The sequence below is a fragment of the Mytilus trossulus genome, chromosome 4 (genome assembly GCF_036588685.1).
Source record: "Mytilus trossulus isolate FHL-02 chromosome 4, PNRI_Mtr1.1.1.hap1, whole genome shotgun sequence".
Classification (NCBI taxonomy): domain Eukaryota; kingdom Metazoa; phylum Mollusca; class Bivalvia; order Mytilida; family Mytilidae; genus Mytilus; species Mytilus trossulus.
In genome coordinates this window covers 94,684,685-94,706,847 of record NC_086376.1, presented here as the reverse complement: position 1 = coordinate 94,706,847, position 22,163 = coordinate 94,684,685, and the positions used below count along the sequence as shown (strand labels likewise).

The following is a 22,163-nucleotide window of genomic DNA, read 5'->3' as shown; positions in this document are numbered from 1 at the left end:
ATATTTTAAGTCTTTCCCTATTCAGGATCATATACATAAGTAGTTGTCGTTGATACTTTGCTGTTAAATTGTTTGTAAGGCATTGTTAGGTCATAAAAACTAATAAAAAATACTAGTCACGTTGTATCACGAGGGGCTTTTAAATTGACTATACGATATGTAATGTAGGTTTTCTATGTTGAAGGTCAAATGGTGAACGTTATTTTCTTAAATCTATGTAAGTGTGGCCTTTTCTCCATTAAAATCATACTACATCTCCTTTTAATGTATTCTTATATATAACAAAGGCTAATTAAGAAAAGTAAACTACTACACTTGCACTTTATACATATCCATTTAATCTAAGGAGACTGCGTAAATCTTCCTTATCCTTTTTTTGCGAATGCATAATTGCATCAACTCTTATACAATTTACGAAATCTTACTATTTCACTGTGATTATTCTGAATTAAAAGGCAAATGACTTTGATAATTTTGTAATGGAAAATATCCGTCATGTAATTAACGTTCATACATAAAAAAAAAATTCACATAATTTCCAGATTAACCTGTTGAAATTGTAAAATTTATTTCGTAAACATAATAAGATTGCATAAACACAAATAGGACGATATTGTTCGATTAACCAAAGATTGTATCGAATGTCACCTGCTACCACCGGTTTCCAGGAAATTCATTATGCCTGGTCTTTTGTTTTCTATGATGTGTATTGTGTAATGTTGTTTGTCTCATAACCGTTTTAATTTTTTTGCCAGGTATTTTCAGTTATTTTGCGACCTATATGTTTTTGATATCCCTTTTATATTTTTTGTCTGTCTTTCACAGTTCAAAATGGTCCCCAATTTGTAAATTTAATTTTGTGAGAACGACAATGAAATCCTCCCTAGGTGGATTTCTATTGATAAAAATGCGAATATATCACATGGTTAAATTATTAGTTGGAATTCCCTTTGAACTGTATTTCATAAACTTGAATTAATTTAAGATGTTTTTAGTAACGATGTTTGTGTATTAGTTCTAATCTTATTTACTGATTTTTTTCTAATGTTATGATCTAACAACACAGGCTTAAGGATTGTTGATAGATCAGTGCTATCAAACATGTTTTGACCCAGGTACATTTTTTATGCGCCCTTCAAATGCCAGATGCCTGTAATTAAGTGGTTGCCGTTTGATGATTTCTGCCTTATTTGTATTAATGGATAGCTTCTAGAGTAAATAAATATTTTGGCAACGCTTCTCGTTTGTTGTTATCGTTAAAGTGTGGGAAAAGTTACATTTCTTATCACATGTTATCAAACAATAAAAGATTTCCATATATATACAGGGCTTTCCTAAGATATATTATATCTTGAATCCTTACTTTGTCACGATACTTTTTCGGCGAACACATTTTCGTAAGTTTCGCAGATTTATTTTGGTACGGTACAACTTCGAGTGGTATCTTTTTATATGTCAGCCTGACTTATAAATTAGCAAATACAATCTGCTTTTAGTGGGGCTATGATTGCAATGTTAGATTAACGCTTTTATAATATAGTACTCTCAGTTTGTCTATATTAGTATTCTATCGAACTTTACTTGATTGACTTGAACGACACGACTGATATAACAATTAGAACAAAACATTTTTCTATTTTAGTTTACATTTTAATGTTTATTGAACTTGACTCAATTACATACTTATAGTCTGCCTAATTCGTGACATGAATTTTTCACCCAAGCCCATCTTTCTTGGCGTTTTTCCATTTCTTTAACAACTAGTTCTCTAATAAATTTGTGGTTTTCCTTTTAAGTTGATTGCGGATGGGTGTGATATTTTAAATTGAAGTTAGTTCATCATTACATGTATACGCAATTAACGTTGCATCTTAATGTATTTCTTTGTAACATATGTTATATTTTACAGATCACACGTTCCGTAGTGCCCATCCATGGGTTATCTTTTGAAACTGATTACAAGTTTAAAGTGACAGCTGTTAGTAGAAATGGTGTTATTGCAAACGCTTCAGTTGCCAACTGGATCACGACTATTAAAGGTAAATGACTTTCAACATATTATTCATTAATATAATAATGCACCCAATATTCCTTTCGTTTGCGTAACTTATTGTCCACCACTATCATGTTTGATCAAAACCTAGATACGACATTGATTTTCAAATTCATTTAGAAAATGACATTTCAAGGACATATCAGTTAAAAAAGTCCTTATCCTATCATTTCCCGAATTGAACTTTGTACATTCATGCATAATTACTAGGAGTGTTTAAATGACCAAAATCAGTCGACTTTGTGCATTGATGTTTTTCCGATGCAATATGATCGAATGGAGAAATTGTATATATGGCAATGGAACAGCATCAATAACAAAATATTTTATAGTGGTAAACACAAACTAAATCAACGATCTACACGATAGATATCAACTTATACAAGATCTCCTCGGGTATAGCAACGTGAACAAATATCTATTCTCAATAATTAATTCTCTAAAGAATAAACATGTAGATGTTAATAAAGAATACTATTAAAAATCTCTTTACTGTGTCTGCGTACTGAGTTTTCCCCCTGATATTTAAATAGACCATTGTTAACCTCTTCGAATAGCAAAAACAAAACCAAGTCATTATTTATTTCCATTGTTAAAGTACATTTGCCACTGTTCGACTTTTCCATCGTTTAATTCTTTTAGCGTTAGCAATTATTCATTAAAAAGAGATTTTCTGAATAAATCTTACCAAATTATCTTCAACTTACAGAATTCTGTACTTTAAGGAACTTGAAATGTGATTGACCGAATGATTTTCTTAAAAAACAATGAGAAGTATTTCCTGAACATTCATACCAAGACAAAAACAATAGTCTTTTTTTTCAATTGACATTTGCTTTTGAGATAGCGTTCACTTAACACTAACACGAGGACTCCTAAATTGGTACTTTTTGTCTTTTCTCAATTGATAGTTGTATTGCGCTTATCATCATTTTAATAAGTCAAGTGCCCAACCTATGTTTCACGTCTGCACATCTAGAATTAATTTACGTTTGTCATCATGTGTCCTATATCGTTTTATTAAATGTACAATATTCGTTTTGCTAACTGTAGTTCATACTAAAACCTGTAGTGGTGTATGTCCCAGAAGCAAGACCAGTCATATTAGTTTTTTCGTTTGAATTGTTTTACATTGTTATTCCGGGCCCTTTTATAGCTGACTATGCGGTATGGGCTTTGCTCAGTGTTGAAGGCGTACGGTGACCTATAATTGTCAATGTCTGAGTCATTTTGGTCTCTTGTGGACAGTTGTCTCATTGGCAATCATACTACATCTTTTTTATGTATTCATTTTCATTGTATACATATTATAAGTCTAATAGATTAGATTTGCTAGTTGTTTAAATCGTAACGGAAGGCTTAAAATGAGAACGCCAGTAAAATTGAAATTTAAATGGGGCATAAAGTATGGATTGCAACAGTTCACTTCTGGACTATACAAATAGCATAATACTCCTTATATACAAATTCAGATTCCCTCGAATTTACTGACGTGAAACAATTTTAAAAGTTATACCTCAAACGGCGCTATTGTGTTAACATAGGTCTGGTTAAATGTCAGTCAACCACTTGGTTATCGATAGAACGTGTCATTCGAACGGAACAGCAACAAAACATATCAAACATCAGAAGTAAAATAAAAACTTTTCAAAAAGATATCAAACAATCGATTCGAATTGAAAATGCTGTAAACAAAAACAATAAAACTCTTCTTTTAAAGGCAACAGAACAAATCAACTGTTATGAAATTTTAACTTATAAAAAATGTTTAGCTATAGACGCATTTTTTAACTTTACATGTTTCGAGCATACAAAAAACTATAGTAAACTATATAAACTATGTTTCCGTGCCTCTCTAATTATTTCATTCAGAAAATAACTAGATAATAGGTGCAAACAGAAGCACACTTTACAACAATTCAGTTCTTAAAATAAATTTACTCTAGTAAACTATTATGATCGACAGCTTCAAGTTCACTACAAAACTATATTGCATATAAAATATTAAAGAATGGTAACACATAAAGTATAGAAGGGTTCGCCATCTTAGATCAAAAGTTAAATAACAATAATACCGAAAATAAGATAAAGTTTTGTAAATAGCAAGTTTAGACGAAATAAGTTTGTTTTCCTTGGACTTTTTATTTGGGTTAATACACTTATCTCGTTTTATTTCATGCCTTTAATTTTCGAAAATCATAAAGCCTTTTTAAAAAATCTTAGACTTGGATTATTAAGGACACTTTTATTTTGACAATGAAATTGTCAAATAGTTTTTGCAGCAAATGGTTTTTAAAGAATTTCTTTAATATACAATGATTTTGTTTCACTTTCTAATAGTACATGCTATGAAATATCAGCTTGTAAATTGCCATATTTTAATGATTCAAGGTGCATGTTTTAAATGATTAATGTCTTTTTCATATGATGAACTTTCAAAACGGTATTTCACAATGTGAACAGGATTGTTTAAGTTATTGAATATTATATTATGTTAAAAATGGGCTTTTAAGTATTTGCGTGAACATGATTAAATGAGACAAGGTCTACGAGATGAGAGAAGCATCACAATAACAGATGATTTGATTGGTATCTTGAACACACGCGAAGACAATGAAACCAAAATTGGAACCTTTGTGATAATATGATTTATTAGTCTGCTTCTTTACTTTTAATAACTCTGGGAATCATGAAAATTATTTTGCATCAAAGAAATCTATAGTCTCAGCATTGTTATGTAATATTTATGTAATAATTTTAAACAACCAACTTATCATCAAAGATGGAATTCTTTTGTATATGTCACACCTTGTAAGGTTTGATTAGCTCACTATCTATAATATAACATTGATAAACTGCATTCTGTAACCACCTTATGTCTTAATGCAAAAAGGTCGTGTACTTCGTTGGTCAGAAATGTAAAGTTTGAATATTGGAGAGGAAACAGAGGTACAAACACATGGGAGCACACCAATATTATGGTTGGATATACATTTCAATTTGTCTGGAACAGTTTTAATCTGAGTTGTAGTTATGTTCACAATCAGTGGTATTGATCCTTTTGAGCGAAACAAAAAATTAAAGTGGAAAACCTGTGTGTATTTTAATGTATCTTGATTTATTCAAGTGTTCAACTGATCAAAATAAAACAGGAGTATGAGCGAAATGTCTCAAAGCAAGTTATAGACGGTCAAATAGATGACATTTGCATGTGTTTGTCTTGAATTCATATCTAAATCAAGTACCTCTTTAGAGATGTAATCCATTATGTTTAAGTCCGAAGTTGAAGAGCATTAATGACCCAACATTTCGAAAGGTTTGGCTAAAAACAGCTTTTAATTGTTCTTTTCTTTACTCACGTCATTTCAATATTTATTCATTTTTTTTCCTTATGGTTGTTGCTCGTAAACATGTTGACCACTATTTGACCTTGTGTGTCTTTTTGGCCTCTTTTCTCCATATTGTGATTTATTCATGTGTAATGAGATTTATATTTCCTCTTTAGAGTTAAACCATTATTGCCTTTTCAGAATACTTCGAAACGACATCCGAAACTAAACATATCAAATAATGTTGTTAAATGTTTCTAGATTGTGAGTCATTAAAGTATGGATGCGTTTATCATTTAGACAAGTATTTCCATCAAAAAAATATTAAGCATGAAATTGTTTATTCAAATTAGTTCAATTAGTTTTTTTTTTATAATTTCTATAAAGCCAGCAGGGATAAGAAAACCAATATATTGCTGTGAGAAAACCATATTTTAATAACGTTTCATGTGTTAATATAAATGTAAGTATAATGCGAAGTTTTAGGATTGTCAATGAGACAACCATCAACCAGATTTCAAAAGGCGTTGATAAAAAAAAACTATTATTGGTCCTTGTACAGCCTTTAAAAATGAGAATAAAAATACTGAACTCCGAGGAAAATTTAAAAAGGAAAGTCCCTAATCAAATGACAAAATCAAATGATAAAACACATCGAACGATACTCAACAAATGTCAAAAATTTCGCATCGGTCTAGAACTTTTTTTTATGGATATATTATCTAAATGTAACACTTTTAAAGTTCGTAAGGAAATGAGAATATTTGGATACAAGTTGCCAATATAAAAATTCTCTTGAAATAACTTCTCTAAAAAGCCTGAAGTACATTGGTTATATTTGAGACCTACAATTACGAAGATCTAAGAAAAGTCTGCTTCATATCGTGACTTGCATTTAGAAATTTAGTTGAGAAATAAACTTAACGACTATAGATATGGCTTCAATTATCCTATTGTTAACTTCCCATAAATTTTGTGAAGGAACAATCAAGCATCGTCTACTAGGGAAAATATATTTCACATTCGATCTAGGCATTTTACGACTTTTTTGCTTTCAATACACGTAAAATACGTATAAATTAAGTTTGGTTTACTTTTCAAAAGGTGACTTCCTGATGTAACACTATAGGATTTGTGCTTCTGTCAGACTATGAGATAACCAAATTTGTTTTTGTCCTGCAATTGGGTGTCTTATCATACATATACAGATATTTATTTACTTTGAGCGATATATGATTGTTTACCATTCGAGATTCATTTCTGCGAACCCGTCTTCATCTGAATGTGTGAATTTGATATAACTACGCGGGCCTCAAGGGAAAGATAAAATCGAAAATAAATGCAATAAATAAGATTTTGTTTCTGGTTTTAAAAGAACTAACAATATACAGAATTAATTGCAGAATAAAGCTCGCATAACACCTGTTTCGCAGCCTACACAAGGAAAAAAGTATTACAACACCAAATTGAAATTCAAATTAGAAAAACAGTCTTTATTTGTGTGTGATATAATTTGTTGAAATAGAGCTAGTTACACATTATTTTAATCTCACCTGTGTTTAATCAATACATATCGACTCGATAAGTTCTTATCTGCACATACAGCAACAGTACTCGTAAACAATAAAACAGATGTTTTTATTCTCCTTGTTTTCAACACTTTAAATAACCAAGTTCATAAAGTTATGTGATTCATACCTTCTAATTGGTCATCCACAACTCATTACTGCAGCAATTTGGCAGATTATCAGCATGAGAGAAGCGGGTATGTCACTGTGACAATTTGCACGTATTGTTGGTCATCACGATTCCACTATAAGTCTTTTTAAGAATAAATTCAGGCAACAAATGATGTTAAAGACCATCCGAGATCAAGTAGACCCCCTAAAACATCTGCTAGGGAAAACCAAGCATAATTAAGGCTGGTCAGAAGCAAATCCATTGCAAACAATGCAATCCTAAAAAAAAGTATGATGCCCATACAGGAGCCTTAAAACAAGAACAGTTCAAGATCGACTCATCGCTACTGGTTATCGTGCGATAAGACCATTTCGGGGACATTTGCTTACGAATAGACACACAGTTGCCCTTATCAAACGTAGTGCATAGCTCACTAAAGTTGGAGATAAGCATCGTGGGGGAAGATATATTGTTCCAATGAAATTCTGTTTATCTTCCTTAACTCGATCAACGCCTGGATTTGCACCATATCGTGTATATATGGAACACAAATATGCGTAAAGTGCGCGAAAGGACACCCCAGTTCAAGTACGTATTGAAATAAACAAAGCCCTTCATGAGGAATGGTTGCTGCTACGTTAGCAACAAACTAGTCGACTTTTAGCAGGAATTAGAAGACGTTGAGAGGCGTTTATCCGTTTGAATGGAGGCTGCGCACTAAGTACTAATTCTTTGGCGTATAACGATCAACCATGATGTAAACAATCATCTCAAAATTAATTGTGAAATGTCTGACATTGTAAAGTTCAACTACAGTAAAAGTTGTAAAATACATTTTTTGTACAAAAACCACTTCACTTTGTTATTAAAGTTGCGGTAAGATAAAACATTTTTTTTCCCATACATTTTGTTGGTGTTGATGCCAATGTTATCAATAACTATGTTTCAATATGATTTTACAATTATTGTACCATATTTCTTCCAAAATCAGAGGCTGATTTTTTAAGTTTTAAAAAATCAAGGTGTTGCAATCCTTTTTACATGTGTATATATTTATATATGAAGTCGAATTTTTACTAAACCTTTAAAATAAACTCTTCATAGATACCAGAATTGAAATTTGTATTTGTATTACAGATACGCATTTGCACTTCCTTGTTATGTAATGACCAAATACCTGTAGTACAAAGTAGTTCTTACTTTGGGTTTTTTGGTGTTGCTAAAAGTAGAATTTCCACACATTGTTGTTTTCATTTCGCTTTTATTTGTAACACTTAGTAGTGATCTCTCCCATCTGGTGACATATTTGTGTTATGTGTTAGGAAAGTTGTTGATTTTACATACCCATGACTTTCATGTTGTATATATATTTGATATATATTGTAGATCTTGTTTTTTCTAAATGAGTGGCTTGGTCAGATATTAAAATTTCTATTTCTCCTAACTGCTATGTTGATTTATCTCTTTACAACTGATACACGAGTTTTGAATCTGTTTTGATAGTACACTCTTTATTGAATGGATTTTATAATGATGTTCTTTAGAGTAGCAGTTAACGTTTTAAGCATATTAACCTGCATTTATTCGTCTTAGTTTGTCAGTAATAGAATGTCCTCAGCATAAGACGGGCAGCCAGAGAAGTGTGTGAACCAATATTCAGAACTACATTTGAGTCTTTCAGTTGCAACTTATTTATATGTACAAGTATTCAATCAACATACAAATTAAAAGGTGCAGTGGTTTTTCTTGATTTTTTTCCGGTGAGTCCATTTGTGTTTTCGGATTGTGCTTGATGTTCGTTCGTGATTGTGGCATATGACTGTTGATTACTCTGTGTATTCCTATATTCATTTTATCACTTGGTCGTTCAGATACATGACATAATCTTAAAACATTATTTGGCTTTAGAAATGAAGTGGTCAGGAGCTTTTTGTTATTTGCTTAAATTCCACTGTATAACGTTTACCTTGTGTTTCTAGTATGGTAACCTTACTGACTTCAAATAGTTTTTTACTCTTTAATTCTATGCAACATTTATAATAGTATTTTACGATTGTACGTTGATGGTGGTGACTCCTTTATAGTGTGTGAACAAAGAGATATATATATTGAGACCAAATTCCTTCATTTTCAGTTATAAGCAAATTGTTATCATTGTATATCAAATGAAACAATTTTCATGACACATGTTCTTCTTAGGAAATAAAGGTGTAACAACGTTTGGGTGTGTGTTATAAAACTGTAAGTTAACATTGAGAATTGTGTTCAACAAAATATTGCTCTTCTTTATTTTTTTTTAAATGTTGTGTGGCTGGAAATGCAAAGAAATTATCTAATAAAATGTATAGAATAGTGTTAAAGTTGTGTGAAAATGGTAATTAAGATATTCTCTAGTTCGATAATATTTAATCCTTATTTGATTAAACGTGTTTTAGTGGCATATTATAATGAAGAATATGTAAATCCGGATTGTCTTTTATGGTTAATAGAATTCAGACTGGAAATGAGAAATGTGTCAAAGTGACAACAACTCGATCAAAGAACAGAACAAATACCAATACCACCTATGAGTCTTCAACACAGCAAGACCACCCTGCACTCGGAGGCTATGTCTACTAATAGCAACTTTTTTTTCTTAATTGAGATATATTTATAGAATTTCTAAAAGAGAGCGAATGTTGGAGTGATACGCGAAAGTCTGAAAATTATGCAATATTTGTAAACCCGCTGTGAGAAATAAGTTGTTTTTTTATGTTCTGTTGTGGTTTTTCCAAAAGGTTGTTAAACTCTTCTAGATTATAACTGCTAAATGCACTTACTTCATAATCTGTGTGCCAATACCAGTACATTTTTATACCACGTGGTGATGTGCATGAATTAAACTGAGTGCACTAAATGCATAATATGGTGATATATCAGTTCGTTTATTACATTTGTGAAAATTATAAAATATAAAGAATAACGACAACAAATAGTAGATATCTGTCAGAAAAAAACTTGAAAATGTAAATATAAGATCATATCTACTCATTCGGTCATTTATCGATAGGCCACATTGTAAAAAACCTAAAATGAGTTAAGACATGTTTAATCAACTCATAGAAAAAACAAGATGTAGTTTGATAGCCAGTGAGATCACTTTCAACAAGTGACCAAAATGACACAGAAATTAACAACTATAGGTCACCGTACGGCCTTCAGCAATAAGCAAAGCCCATACCAGATAGTCAGCTATAAAAGGCCCCGAAATAACAATGTAAAACAATTCAAACAAGGAAAAATTAACGACACTTCTTTTGTCCTAATATAGTAGTCCTAAGACTCCTTCAAAAATTCAAAGTAGACTAATAGTGTTAACTTTCATTTGCAGTTTCGATCATACTGATTGATTCATTGGCTTAGTTAATAAGAACTTTACTTATAAACATTTTCGTTTCACTTGAATATAACCTTGCAGAGGCGGGTCCCTTTTCTGGTGGTTGGCAATCGTGACAAAAAAAAATCGTCTGATTTCCTGCTTTAAAAACAAAAATATATATTAAGAATCTTCAATTACGAACTCGAATTTCTTAAATTGTTTATCACGAGAAAAGCACACGATTTTAATATTTGATGTAGAGTTTATTAATGTTGGTATAATGAGCCCTATGAGTTGAAATTAAAAAAAAAACCATATGAACATCACGAAGCATTAAACTTTTGATGGTATGACCTAAATAAATAAAGTCAGCAAAGATAAACATTGACTGCTTTCAACATTTGTATCTTTGCTTGATGAAACTTTAAAAGTGAACCTTGGTTCATTATAAGTATTTCTAAAACTTTGATTTGAACAAAGATAAATTGATTGAATAAAGCTTATTTTATCTGAGAACCAGCTGGATTTTTATTGGTTTAATGTCTTAAAAAACCGTGATTTTTACCAGTATATTCTGTGATAAATTGCCTTTTGAATTGGGATTGTAATTGAAGTTTAGTTAATTGGAAAGGATTTTCGTTTTACTATGACGTCTTTTTTAAATGCAGTCGCATAATACATCTTTCTGTTTGAAAAAAACATTCATGGTTTTCTTTCTGTGTCATTATCGTTATATTCATGTCAAAATATTGTTTTGACCTTTTAGAATTATGAATATAAGAAAATCAGCATTACATAAATGTTAACGAGAATGCTTAATTATGTCCTCAATGGCAGCTGTTTCGTAGATCATTAAATTTATCTATGAGGTTGTTCTGAAATTTATGATGGTATTCTCAAAATTATAAAAATGCTGAACTTCGAGGAAAATTCAAAACGAAAAGTCCCCAATGAAAGGGCAAAAAAGAATAAGCTCAAACACATCAAACGAATGGATAACAACTGTCATATTCCGGACTTGGTACAGACATGAAACGTTTATGATCTGTTATCGTTAGATTTATAAATATGTTCTCTTATTTTCGTTTCAATCAAACTCTACAATTTTTTAGCTTTTTATCAAAATAGTTTTGGTGTATTCTTCATATAAGAATTTAAAACTTAGTATCATAAATACAAAACTCTCAGGAAGTTCCTTATCAAATAGAAAAATAAAAGGCATCTTGTTCATGATATTAGTTATACTAATTTTGTTCCGCTAATAAATACTTTTGTTGAATCCGCCATGCATTACAATATTTTATGAAAAAAATGATAAAAATACACAGCGAAAAGCCTTTTCATAGCATCAGCCTCACATTGAACTCGGCTCATTAAAATAACAAGACGTTTTTCACATAGGAAGTGATAATAATCTGTGAATTTAATCGTTTACTTTTATAAGCGTTGGTTTTAGAATAATGATTTTAACAACCATGAATAAAATGTAGTATGTTGTGAATTTATTTATACGATGCCAATTGACAAGAATCAAGGAAAAATTATCATTCACATAAAACAGAAAATGATCTTAAAGTGTATTTATTTTATTCACAAAATTTTGAATTTGTCTTGATATTTTCGTCAACAGCAACGGACCTTGTTCAGAGTCCATCAGGCGTAAAAATTGAAGAACAAAAAGTCCACAATGGAATGATGAGTGCCTTGTTACACTGGAATATTGAGAAAGGTAAATCATTTCTGATATCACTAAGAATAAATATAAAAGCAATATACCAATATTCACTTAATAATTCACAAGTCAAGGTTTGCAGAAAAAGAAATAGCTCTTATATTAGGATTGAAGGGAAGAGATATAACCCACTACCCGAGTTATAAAGTAAGAAACATAACTTATAAGTCAGGGTCAAAGCATAAAGGTGGAGAAACAGCTCGAACTCAAAGTCATAAAGAAGCGAAAATAACTAAAGTCAAGGCATAAAGCAACGAAAATGATTAAATTCAAGGCATAAAGAAGCAAAAATAACACGACTCATGGTATTAGGGAGGGGAAATACCTCACATGTCAAGGCATAAATCAACTCATCATAGATCTAAAGATTGAAATTGTATACACTAGATTTGTGAAATAATAGTAAAACATGTCATATTCCATTTTAGAAAAACTTTACAAGCGTGTTTTTTTAATAACATGTGAAGATATTTTACTGTAAAAATACGACTATCCTCTCGAATTCAAGATTTGAATTGAGTTTGTCTTGGAAATTATATTTTTATTAATTATTATTAATATATTCAAAACAAAAGAGAGCTATATTCTTTAATGGTGGAATTTCTTATCTTTAGTGTTGCATTCTTTGTCTCTCGTTTCTCTTAATCGTGAGTGTTTCCATGGCAAACATAAATCAAGGAACTACCATGTTTTTTCACTTTTATTATATATATTTGTATATTTCAGATCCTTCTTGCTTTTATGAACTCCACTTGATGACAAGTAATCCACTGAACTCTGAACACAAAAGTGATAAACTAAGGGTAAAACTCATCTTATATTTATGTATCTGATCTATCGATATGAAAATAAAAAGATGTGGTATGTATATAGACAACTCCCCACAAGAGACAAAATGACAAAAAAATACCAAACGGGCTTTCAAAATGACAAAAAAACCAAAATAGCATAATTCGCTATCTAATGTACCGAATTGACAATTGTAACACAAATCAAACGAGAAAAATAACGACCTGATTATTGTAAAACATCCCATTTTCTCATAGTTATTCCGTGCAAATTCTATTTTAGCGTTTTAATTCAAGATAAAAATAATGGAATGTTAGTACGTTCAGTAACTTTTTCTAAGACAATATGTCTTTTGATTATCCAAAACAGGTTTTATTTTACTTCAGGCACCTCCAATTTCAAAATACTGGATTAATAATTTGCACTTTGGAAGTAATTATACCTTACATATGAGCAGTTATCCCAATTCAGAATTTACCGCCGGAAGTGTGGAGATAGTCACGTGGTTCGTCACTGCTGATTGTCTGCAAGCTACCAATTATAACTATCATCTCTGCGGTATGTATTTAATAAAATAAATGGACAGAAATATAGGTTTAGGAACTTCTAGCTGTTATCTATTAGGAGCGGCAGTAAAGGTTAATTCGGAGGTGCTTGTTCGTGATATGTTTTAATGTATATGTAGCAAAGTAGTATCTTTCATGAAACTTATACATAAGATTAAAAGAGATTCCATACTATGTTCATTGACTGATTTTGATTTATTTTCGCTTCGACTTCAAACTAGGAAATTTGGCTGTGAAGCAGATACACAAAAAAAGACTGAGTTTGATTTTCGTTGTTGTTGAAATCCTTTTTGTTATTTTGTTACATCATGGGCTTGATTTTATTCTCCGTATATTCACCTTTCCATTGGGGTACAATAGAAAATATGGTTTCGTGTGGAACTCTTGTATTGTAACTTTAGACGGTCTTTCTATTTGATTAAGTTATTAACTGCCGAACCCATGTATTAGAAGTGAACGATCTCTCGTACAATGAGCTAGGGCTTTCTGAAACTCTGCATGTCATTTCTTCAATTTCTTTGTGTTTGATTTGTATCTTCTGAACAGATTTTTTATATTTGAACTTCGGTAAACAACTGTTACCTCAATGGATAAATGTTCATAAAATAACTCAGTGAGCTGATGTCGCATATCTGTTGAATTCATCTGAATGCACTGTGAGCTATTTGTTTTACTCCACGGTTATAATATTTGCACTTTTCAACATTGTTCTACGTATGCCGTTTCTTATTCAAGGTCCAGACGAACCCAGAAACGTGACAGGTGAACTCATATTGAATCCCGATAATACATCATCTTGTTCGGTGAATGTATCCTGGATACAGCCTCGTTATGGAGACGACTATACTGAGATGTTCTCATACCTGATTAAATGGTACAAAATAATCCCAATACACCTCAGCAAATACCACAAACCACATCAATCATCTACACAGGTCAAAGGGGTAAGCATGTCATAATTCAGACAAATTGGTACTTTAAAAGATAAATCAACGACTGTTTTAATTTAGTTATATGTATAGTGTATATAGTTATTAGAAGATGCGATATGAGTGCCAATGAGACTTATATCTAAGTCAAAATTTGTAAAATTATACCATTATAGGCCAAAGTACAGTCTGCAACACGGAGCGTTGATTTATATCAGTAGCCTTTACATGATATTCTTATGTATGATATTTCAAAGTAAATTGATTCCATTTTAAGGAGTAACCAATACCTGTTATCTATAACTTCTAATGGACTTCTATCCAGATGTGCCACAATTATAATTTGTAAGGAAGCTTTATTCCATCATAAAATATATCGAAGGAAGAATCCGTTGTCTTCTCCTTATGCTACACTTATCATATATTTTTATATATTTTTTTATGGCCACAGTGTCCACATTTTTGGGGTACAATGTCCCACTTCACCTGGATGGATATGTAAGGCATAAGAGACCGTTCAATATTTACCAGATGGATGGGCCGGTGCATTCTTAATATTGTTTCATTTAAAAAGTTAATGCCCATCCTTTATTTTCTGAAAAAAATGCCCCTCTAAAACTATAAGACAATCAAAAATGATTTAGCTTCTTTTTCTATTTTAAATCTTTTTAAATTTTTATGTCTTGAAATAAAGAATAGACTTTGATGTTAATACAAAATTTAAAATGTTCTAGTTAATTCCATATATATGTATATATTTATGTGTGTATCAGAACTATACATTTTATTGTTTTTTAAAACCAGTATGAAAATACATGAATTGGTTAGATATTATATGTGCAGCTTCAAATACAATATTAATTTAAAAAAAAAAGGGAATAATTTAAATTAAAGGACCATAACTTTTGGACTAGTAAACATATTATCATATGCTGAATTACTAATTATTGTCCTAATAACATAGCATGTTTATATTTCAAATATCAATGTCCCTTTATCTATTCTACTTTTCAAAAAAGAAATTATGGTCTTTTTAGAAATAGGCAGACATGTTTTTGAATTTGATTGAGCCTATTTCGCCTATTAAATAATTTCCTAAATTTGACAGCTAAACACCAAACCATCAAACAACCTGGCGTTCTGTTAGATCAATATATAAATGAGATAGCTGTAGAATTATATGAAAATCTAAATTGATTTGAACAAATTGTAAAATATTAAAGATGACTATCTGAATTTAGCCTAAAATGAATATTTGAGTTTTTTTTCTTACCTATTAACTAAATCCATAAGTTTAACAGTAATACACTAAACTACCAAACAACCTGGCTTTCTGAAAGATTAATATTTAAATGATATAGCTGCAGGGTTTTATTAAAATCCAAGTTTATTTGAAAAATGTTAAAAAAAATTAAAGTTGACCATCTGAATTAAGCCTGAACAGAAAATTTGAACTTTTATAATTAAATTTATAAATTTACCACCAATACACCAAACTATTAAACAACTTAGTATTCTATAAGATCAAAATAACTTAAAAGGTAGTTCGAACAGAAAATTAGAGCTTTTTTATTCCTTGATTTAATCTTTAAAACTGACAGAAATGAACCATGATACCAGTTTGTTGAGACATGTTTTGTGTGCCCGCAAAAAAAGAAATTTCCTACACACCAATAAAATTGATAGCAATTGTTTTCCTATAAAACATGTTGTGACCCCTCCACTAAATATTTTTTTTTAAAAGTTCTCGCACATCCAAAAATTTCCACAAAAAAGTGCTTGCCCCGCCCCATTTTGCACTGGCCCATCCATCTGATAAATATTGTCCCTACGTGAATGATGCAGATATCCAACATCAAAAGAACATACGCAAAAGCATCTGGCATAATTCGTAGAAAACGTATATAGTTTATTGTGTTCATATTACAATAATACGAATGGATAACAAGTGTCATATTGATTTCCTGACTTGGGAAAGACATTTTACCATATAGAAAATAGCGGATTTAACCTGGTTTTATTGTAAGCTAAACTTCTCACTTGTATGACAGTCGCATATAATTCCATTACATTGACAACGATTTGTGAACAAAACAAACAGACCTAATAGGCATACATGTAAAATAAAAATAGGGTACAGCAGTCAACATTGTGTTATAACCTTAATCACCATAAAAAAGAACAATGATTATATATATAAACAAAAATTTACCACGGCACAATAACAAAATGATGGAATTAATAATTACAGAGTCACGTCATTTGTAACAACAAAGAAACACAAAAAGTCATGTAGACAATGCATATTAGAAAAAATGAAAGATAAGAATACAAAAATTAACAGAACAATGAAGGGGTGTATAAGTACAGAGCCACGACATTGTAACAAAGAAACACTAAAGTACTTAACATAAAACAACACTATATTTTATTGAGAATTCGATGTTGTTATATGATTTGTGGCCATGTTGTACAGCAAGCATTCACTTTTTCCAAAACCGACCGATCCTGCTTTTCCGAGAAGGGACTGATGTTCTATATTCTTAATCACATAAAAGAATGTTTATACCCCTATTTTGACATTTTTATCTATCATGTCTGTTTGTTTGTTTCACATCGTTGTCAATATAGTTTGAAGCGAGTGTCATACAAGTGAGAGGTTAAGCTAGCTATAAAACCAGGTTTAATCCACCATTTGTTTACATAAGAAAATGCCTGTACCAAGTCAGGAGTATGAAAGTTTTTATCCATTCGTTTGATGTGATAACGCTTTTGATTTTGTCATTTGATTAAAACAGTAAAACAAATTAAATTCTCTAGGAAAGATATTTGTATCTGTAGATACTACAGAACACCAACAAAATTGTCGTAGTTAAACGTAATTACAATGTGATACGGAAAACTGAGATTAAAACTATTTCTTGATTTTATTACAATCTGGTAAATACTTTTACGAGATTTTAACAAAGATATAGAGATTTTTCAAGGAAAAAAATTAAGCTAAAGTTTTTCTGAAAAAAAACCGTTATGTTAATTACGGTACTATTGTCTACAAAACTTTAAACATTTAGGAATTGTCCATTTTAAAAAATCTTCGTTTTTGGTTTAATAGACCTATTAATAAGATTGTTGTTGTCGTTCAGTTATTGTGTCTTGTATATTTTTGTGTGAAAAGCTGCTATCATTCAATTCGTTAATTTATAGATTGAAGACTTAAGTATATTGTTTTATTTATCCATTCCATTTGAATCTGTACATACAAATTGCTCAATAGACAGATGTATTCTTTTTAATCAATGACAAAATAAAGTACGGAAATGAAGAAAAAATACTTACTTTAAATAAATCAAGATTTTCCTTGGAGTTCAGTATTTTTGAAATCCAAGATCACTAATATTTATTCAAAATTCAATATTTACAGAATAGGACTTGGGTTGAAGTACATGATATCCACTGGGACTATAACTATAGTATCAGCGTACAGGCAAAATCTACAAAAGGCCATAGTAAACCAGTTATACTTATTGTAGCTCATGGTAAGTTCCCATAGATTTAAAATAAACCATTTATACTTATTGTAGCTCATGGTAAGTTCCTTTTGTATATTTTTTTCTGGTTAATAGGCCTGTGTTTGTTAGTAATCAATGAAGTTTTACAGCTCTTTGCAGAGTCCAATAAACTAAACAAATAAAATTAAAAATGGAAACGGGGAATGTGTCGAAGAAACAACAACCCGACCACATTTACCTTATGCCATCTTTTTTATGATATTGAGTTGTATTTTCAACATCTAAAAAGTATATTTCTGATGTTTTTGGATACATTATAGAAAGCACACTGGTGACCCTAGAAACCAGCATGATTTATCATACTGATAAAAAATAAAAACCGTTTTATAATGTGATTGTCATGTTTTACAGAAGGTTGTCAGTGGACAGCTCCATTAGAATTTACAGGAGGTAATCGCTCAAATTTGAATTTAATACTCGGAGGTAAGTAATTCTTTAAAATGACAAGGAAAACTTTGATGATCTCCGGTTGTATAAGGAGCGTTAAGTCTGGTGATAACAGTGTGATTATCATACTGTATTTATACACTAAATAATATACCCTAGCCATAATATTTTGATGATCCACATGTGACCTTTTACAACACGAAGTCTCTGCCACTGTTTCATGGAATTATTTGAAAAATTCAATAGTAAAGAAAAGTCATCATTCTCTAAATTATAAATCATAGTTGCAAAAACTGTACTCCTTCTTTTGGTAAATATTTAAGATTTTTTAGCCTGTTTGTTTAATTCGTATGACAGATTTTTCAGATATAATAAGCCATTTTTAAATTGTTGAATATTTGAATGTGTTATGCATTGTTTTATAGGATCAGCTGGTATATCTGTGATCATCATAGTTCTGTTGAATATTTGAATGTGCTATGCATTGTTTTATAGGATCAGCTGGTATATCTGTAATCATCATAGTTCTGTTGAATATTTGAATGTGCTATGCATTGTTTTATAGGATCAGCTGGTATATCTGTAATCATCATAGTTCTGTTGAATATTTGAATGTGCTATGCATTGTTTTATAGGATCAGCTGGTATATCTGTAATCATCATAGTTCTGTTGAATATTTGAATGTGCTATGCATTGTTTTATAGGATCAGCTGGTATATCTGTAATCATCATAGTTCTGTTGAATATTTGAATGTGCTATGCATTGTTTTATAGGATCAGCTGGTATATCTGTAATCATCATAGTTCTGTTGACTATTTGAATGTGCTATGCATTGTTTTATAGGATCAGCTGGTATATCTGTAATCATCATAGTTCTGTTGACTATTTGAATGTGCTATGCATTGTTTTATAGGATCAGCTGGTATATCTGTAATCATCATAGTTCTGTTGAATATTTGAATGTGCTATGCATTGTTTTATAGGATCAGCTGGTATATCTGTAATCATCATAGTTCTGTTGAATATTTGAATGTGCTATGTATTGTTTTATAGGATCAGCTGGTATATCTGTAATCATCATAGTTCTGTTGAATATTTGAATGTGCTATGCATTGTTTTATAGGATCAGCTGGTATATCTGTAATCATCATAGTTCTGTTGAATATTTGAATGTGCTATGTATTGTTTTATAGGATCAGCTGGTATATCTGTAATCATCATAGTTCTGTTGAATATTTGAATGTGCTATGCATTGTTTTATAGGATCAGCTGGTATATCTGTAATCATCATAGTTCTGTCATTAGGTATTTGTCTTCGAATAAAATTACAACGACAACAGAAATGCAATTCTAACGAAGGCAGAGAGGAGGTATGTGCATTAGACTGGAAAACAAAGTGTAAATAAATACTTAGTGTTATCCCTCCGGGTCTCCCCTGAGAGTTCAAAGAGCGAATACTAAAGTTTTCAAACCAGAATTCTGACCACCTGATACGTTTTTGTAAACGCTGATTTTTGTGAAAATTACTTTAAAGCAAGCTAAATTTCTTTGTCAATTATAAAGAATAATCCATAATGGAAATATGATAAACAAGTTGCTTAAATCGATGTTTTGTATTGTAGTCACTTACACAGTAAATCATTTCTGCTACAACCAGAAATACCCTTATGAATAGCAATAATAAATAATAAATACAAAGAGGATAGTAAGTCTGTTTTATACTCCAATAAACTTTAATGAGACAGTCACAATACGTCTCATAGAGGATAGTAAGTCTGTTTTATACTCCAATAAACTTTAATGAGACAGTAACAATACATCTCATAGAGGATAGTAAGTCTGTTTTATACTCCAATAAACTTAAATGAGACAGTAACAATACATCTCAAAGAGGATAGTAAGTCTGTGTTATACTCCAATAAACTTTAATGAGACAGTAACAATACGTCTCAAAGAGGATAGTAAGTCTGTTTTATACTACAATAAATACGTCTCAAAGAGGATAGAAAGTCTGTTTTATACTCCAATAAACTTTAATGAGACAGTAACAATACGTCTCAAAGAGGATAGTAAGTCTGTTTTATACTACAATAAATACGTCTCAAAGAGGATAGTAAGTCTGTTTTATACTACAATAAATACGTCTCAAAGAGGATAGTAAGTCTGTTTTATACTCCAATAAACTTTAATGAGACAGTAACAAAACGTCTCAAAGAGGATAGTAAGTCTGTTTTATACTCCAATAAACTTTAATGAGACAGTAACAATACATCTCAAAGAGGATAGTAAGTCTGTGTTATACTCCAATGAACTTTAATGAGACAGTAACAATACATCTCAAAGAGGATAGTAAGTCTGTTTTATACTACAATAAATACGTCTCAAAGAGGATAGTAAGTCTGTTTTATACTACAATAAATACGTCTCAAAGAGGATAGTCAGTCTGTTTTATACTCCAATAAACTTTAATGAGACAGTAACAAAACGTCTCAAAGAGGATAGTAAGTCTGTTTTATACTCCAATAAACTTTAATGAGACAGTAACAATACATCTCAAAGAGGATAGTTAGTCTGTGTTATACTCCAATAAACTTTAATGAGACAGTAACAAAACGTCTCAAAGAGGATAGTAAGTCTGTTTTATACTACAATAAATACGTCTCAAAGAGGATAGTAAGTCTATTTTATACTCCAATAAACTTTAATGAGACAGTAACAATACGTCTCAAAGAGGATAGTAAGTCTGTTTTATACTACAATAAATACGTCTCAAAAACGATAGTAAGTCTGTTTAATACTACAATAAACTTTAACGAGACAGTAACAATACGTCTCAAAGAGGATAGTAAGTCTGTTTTGTACTCCAATAAACTATAATGAGACAGTAACAAAACGTCTCAAAGAGGATATTAAGTCTGTTTTATACTCCAATAAACTTTAATGAGACAGTAACAATACCCTCAAAGAGGATAGTAAGTCTGTTTTATACTCCAATAAACTGTAATGAGACATTCACAAAACGTCTCAAAGAGGATAGTAAGTCTGTTTTATACTCCAATAAACTTTAATGAGACAGTAACAAAACATCTCAAAGAGGATAGTAAGTCTGTTTTATACTCCAATAAACTTTAATGAGACAGTAACAAAACGTCTCAAAGAGGATAGTAAGTCTGTTTTATACTCCAATAAACTTTAATGAGACAGTAACAATACATCTCAAAGAGGATAGTTAGTCTGTGTTATACTCCAATAAACTTTAATGAGACAGTAACAATACATCTCAAAGAGGATAGTAAGTCTGTTTTATACTCCAATAAACTTTAATGAGACAGTAACATATACGTCTCAAAGAGGATAGTAAGTCTGTTTTATACTCCAAGAAACTTTAATGAGACAGTCACAAAACGTCTCAAAGAGGATAGTAAGTCTGTTTTATACTCCAAGAAACTTTAATGAGACAGTCACAAAACGTCTCAAAGAGGATAGTAAGTCTGTTTTATACTCCAATAAACTTTAATGAGACAGTAACAACACATATCATAGAGGATAGTAAGTCTGTTTTATACTCCAATAAACTTTAATGAGACAGTAACAATACGTCTCAAAGAGGATAGTAAGTCTGTTTTATACTACAATAAATACGTCTCAAAAAGGATAGTAAGTCTGTTTAATACTACAATAAACTTTAATGAGACAGTAACAATACGCTCAAAGAGGATAGTAAGTCTGTTTTATACTCCAATAAACTTTAATGAGACAGTAACAAAAC

General features: G+C 30.8%; 1 protein-coding gene across 1 annotated transcript in view; it reads left to right on the top strand.

The window, feature by feature from the left end:
• Window positions 1-22,163, top strand: part of LOC134716922 (angiopoietin-1 receptor-like) — a 116,597-nt gene that overhangs the window by 58,555 nt on the left and 35,879 nt on the right. Inside the window, exons 4-11 of the mRNA XM_063579941.1 lie at window positions 1,910-2,039; window positions 12,051-12,149; window positions 12,879-12,955; window positions 13,328-13,499; window positions 14,243-14,451; window positions 17,858-17,972; window positions 18,357-18,428; window positions 19,658-19,764. Coding sequence (XP_063436011.1) covers window positions 1,910-2,039; window positions 12,051-12,149; window positions 12,879-12,955; window positions 13,328-13,499; window positions 14,243-14,451; window positions 17,858-17,972; window positions 18,357-18,428; window positions 19,658-19,764 — 981 coding nt within the window. The remainder of the gene's footprint in view (window positions 1-1,909; window positions 2,040-12,050; window positions 12,150-12,878; window positions 12,956-13,327; window positions 13,500-14,242; window positions 14,452-17,857; window positions 17,973-18,356; window positions 18,429-19,657; window positions 19,765-22,163) is intronic.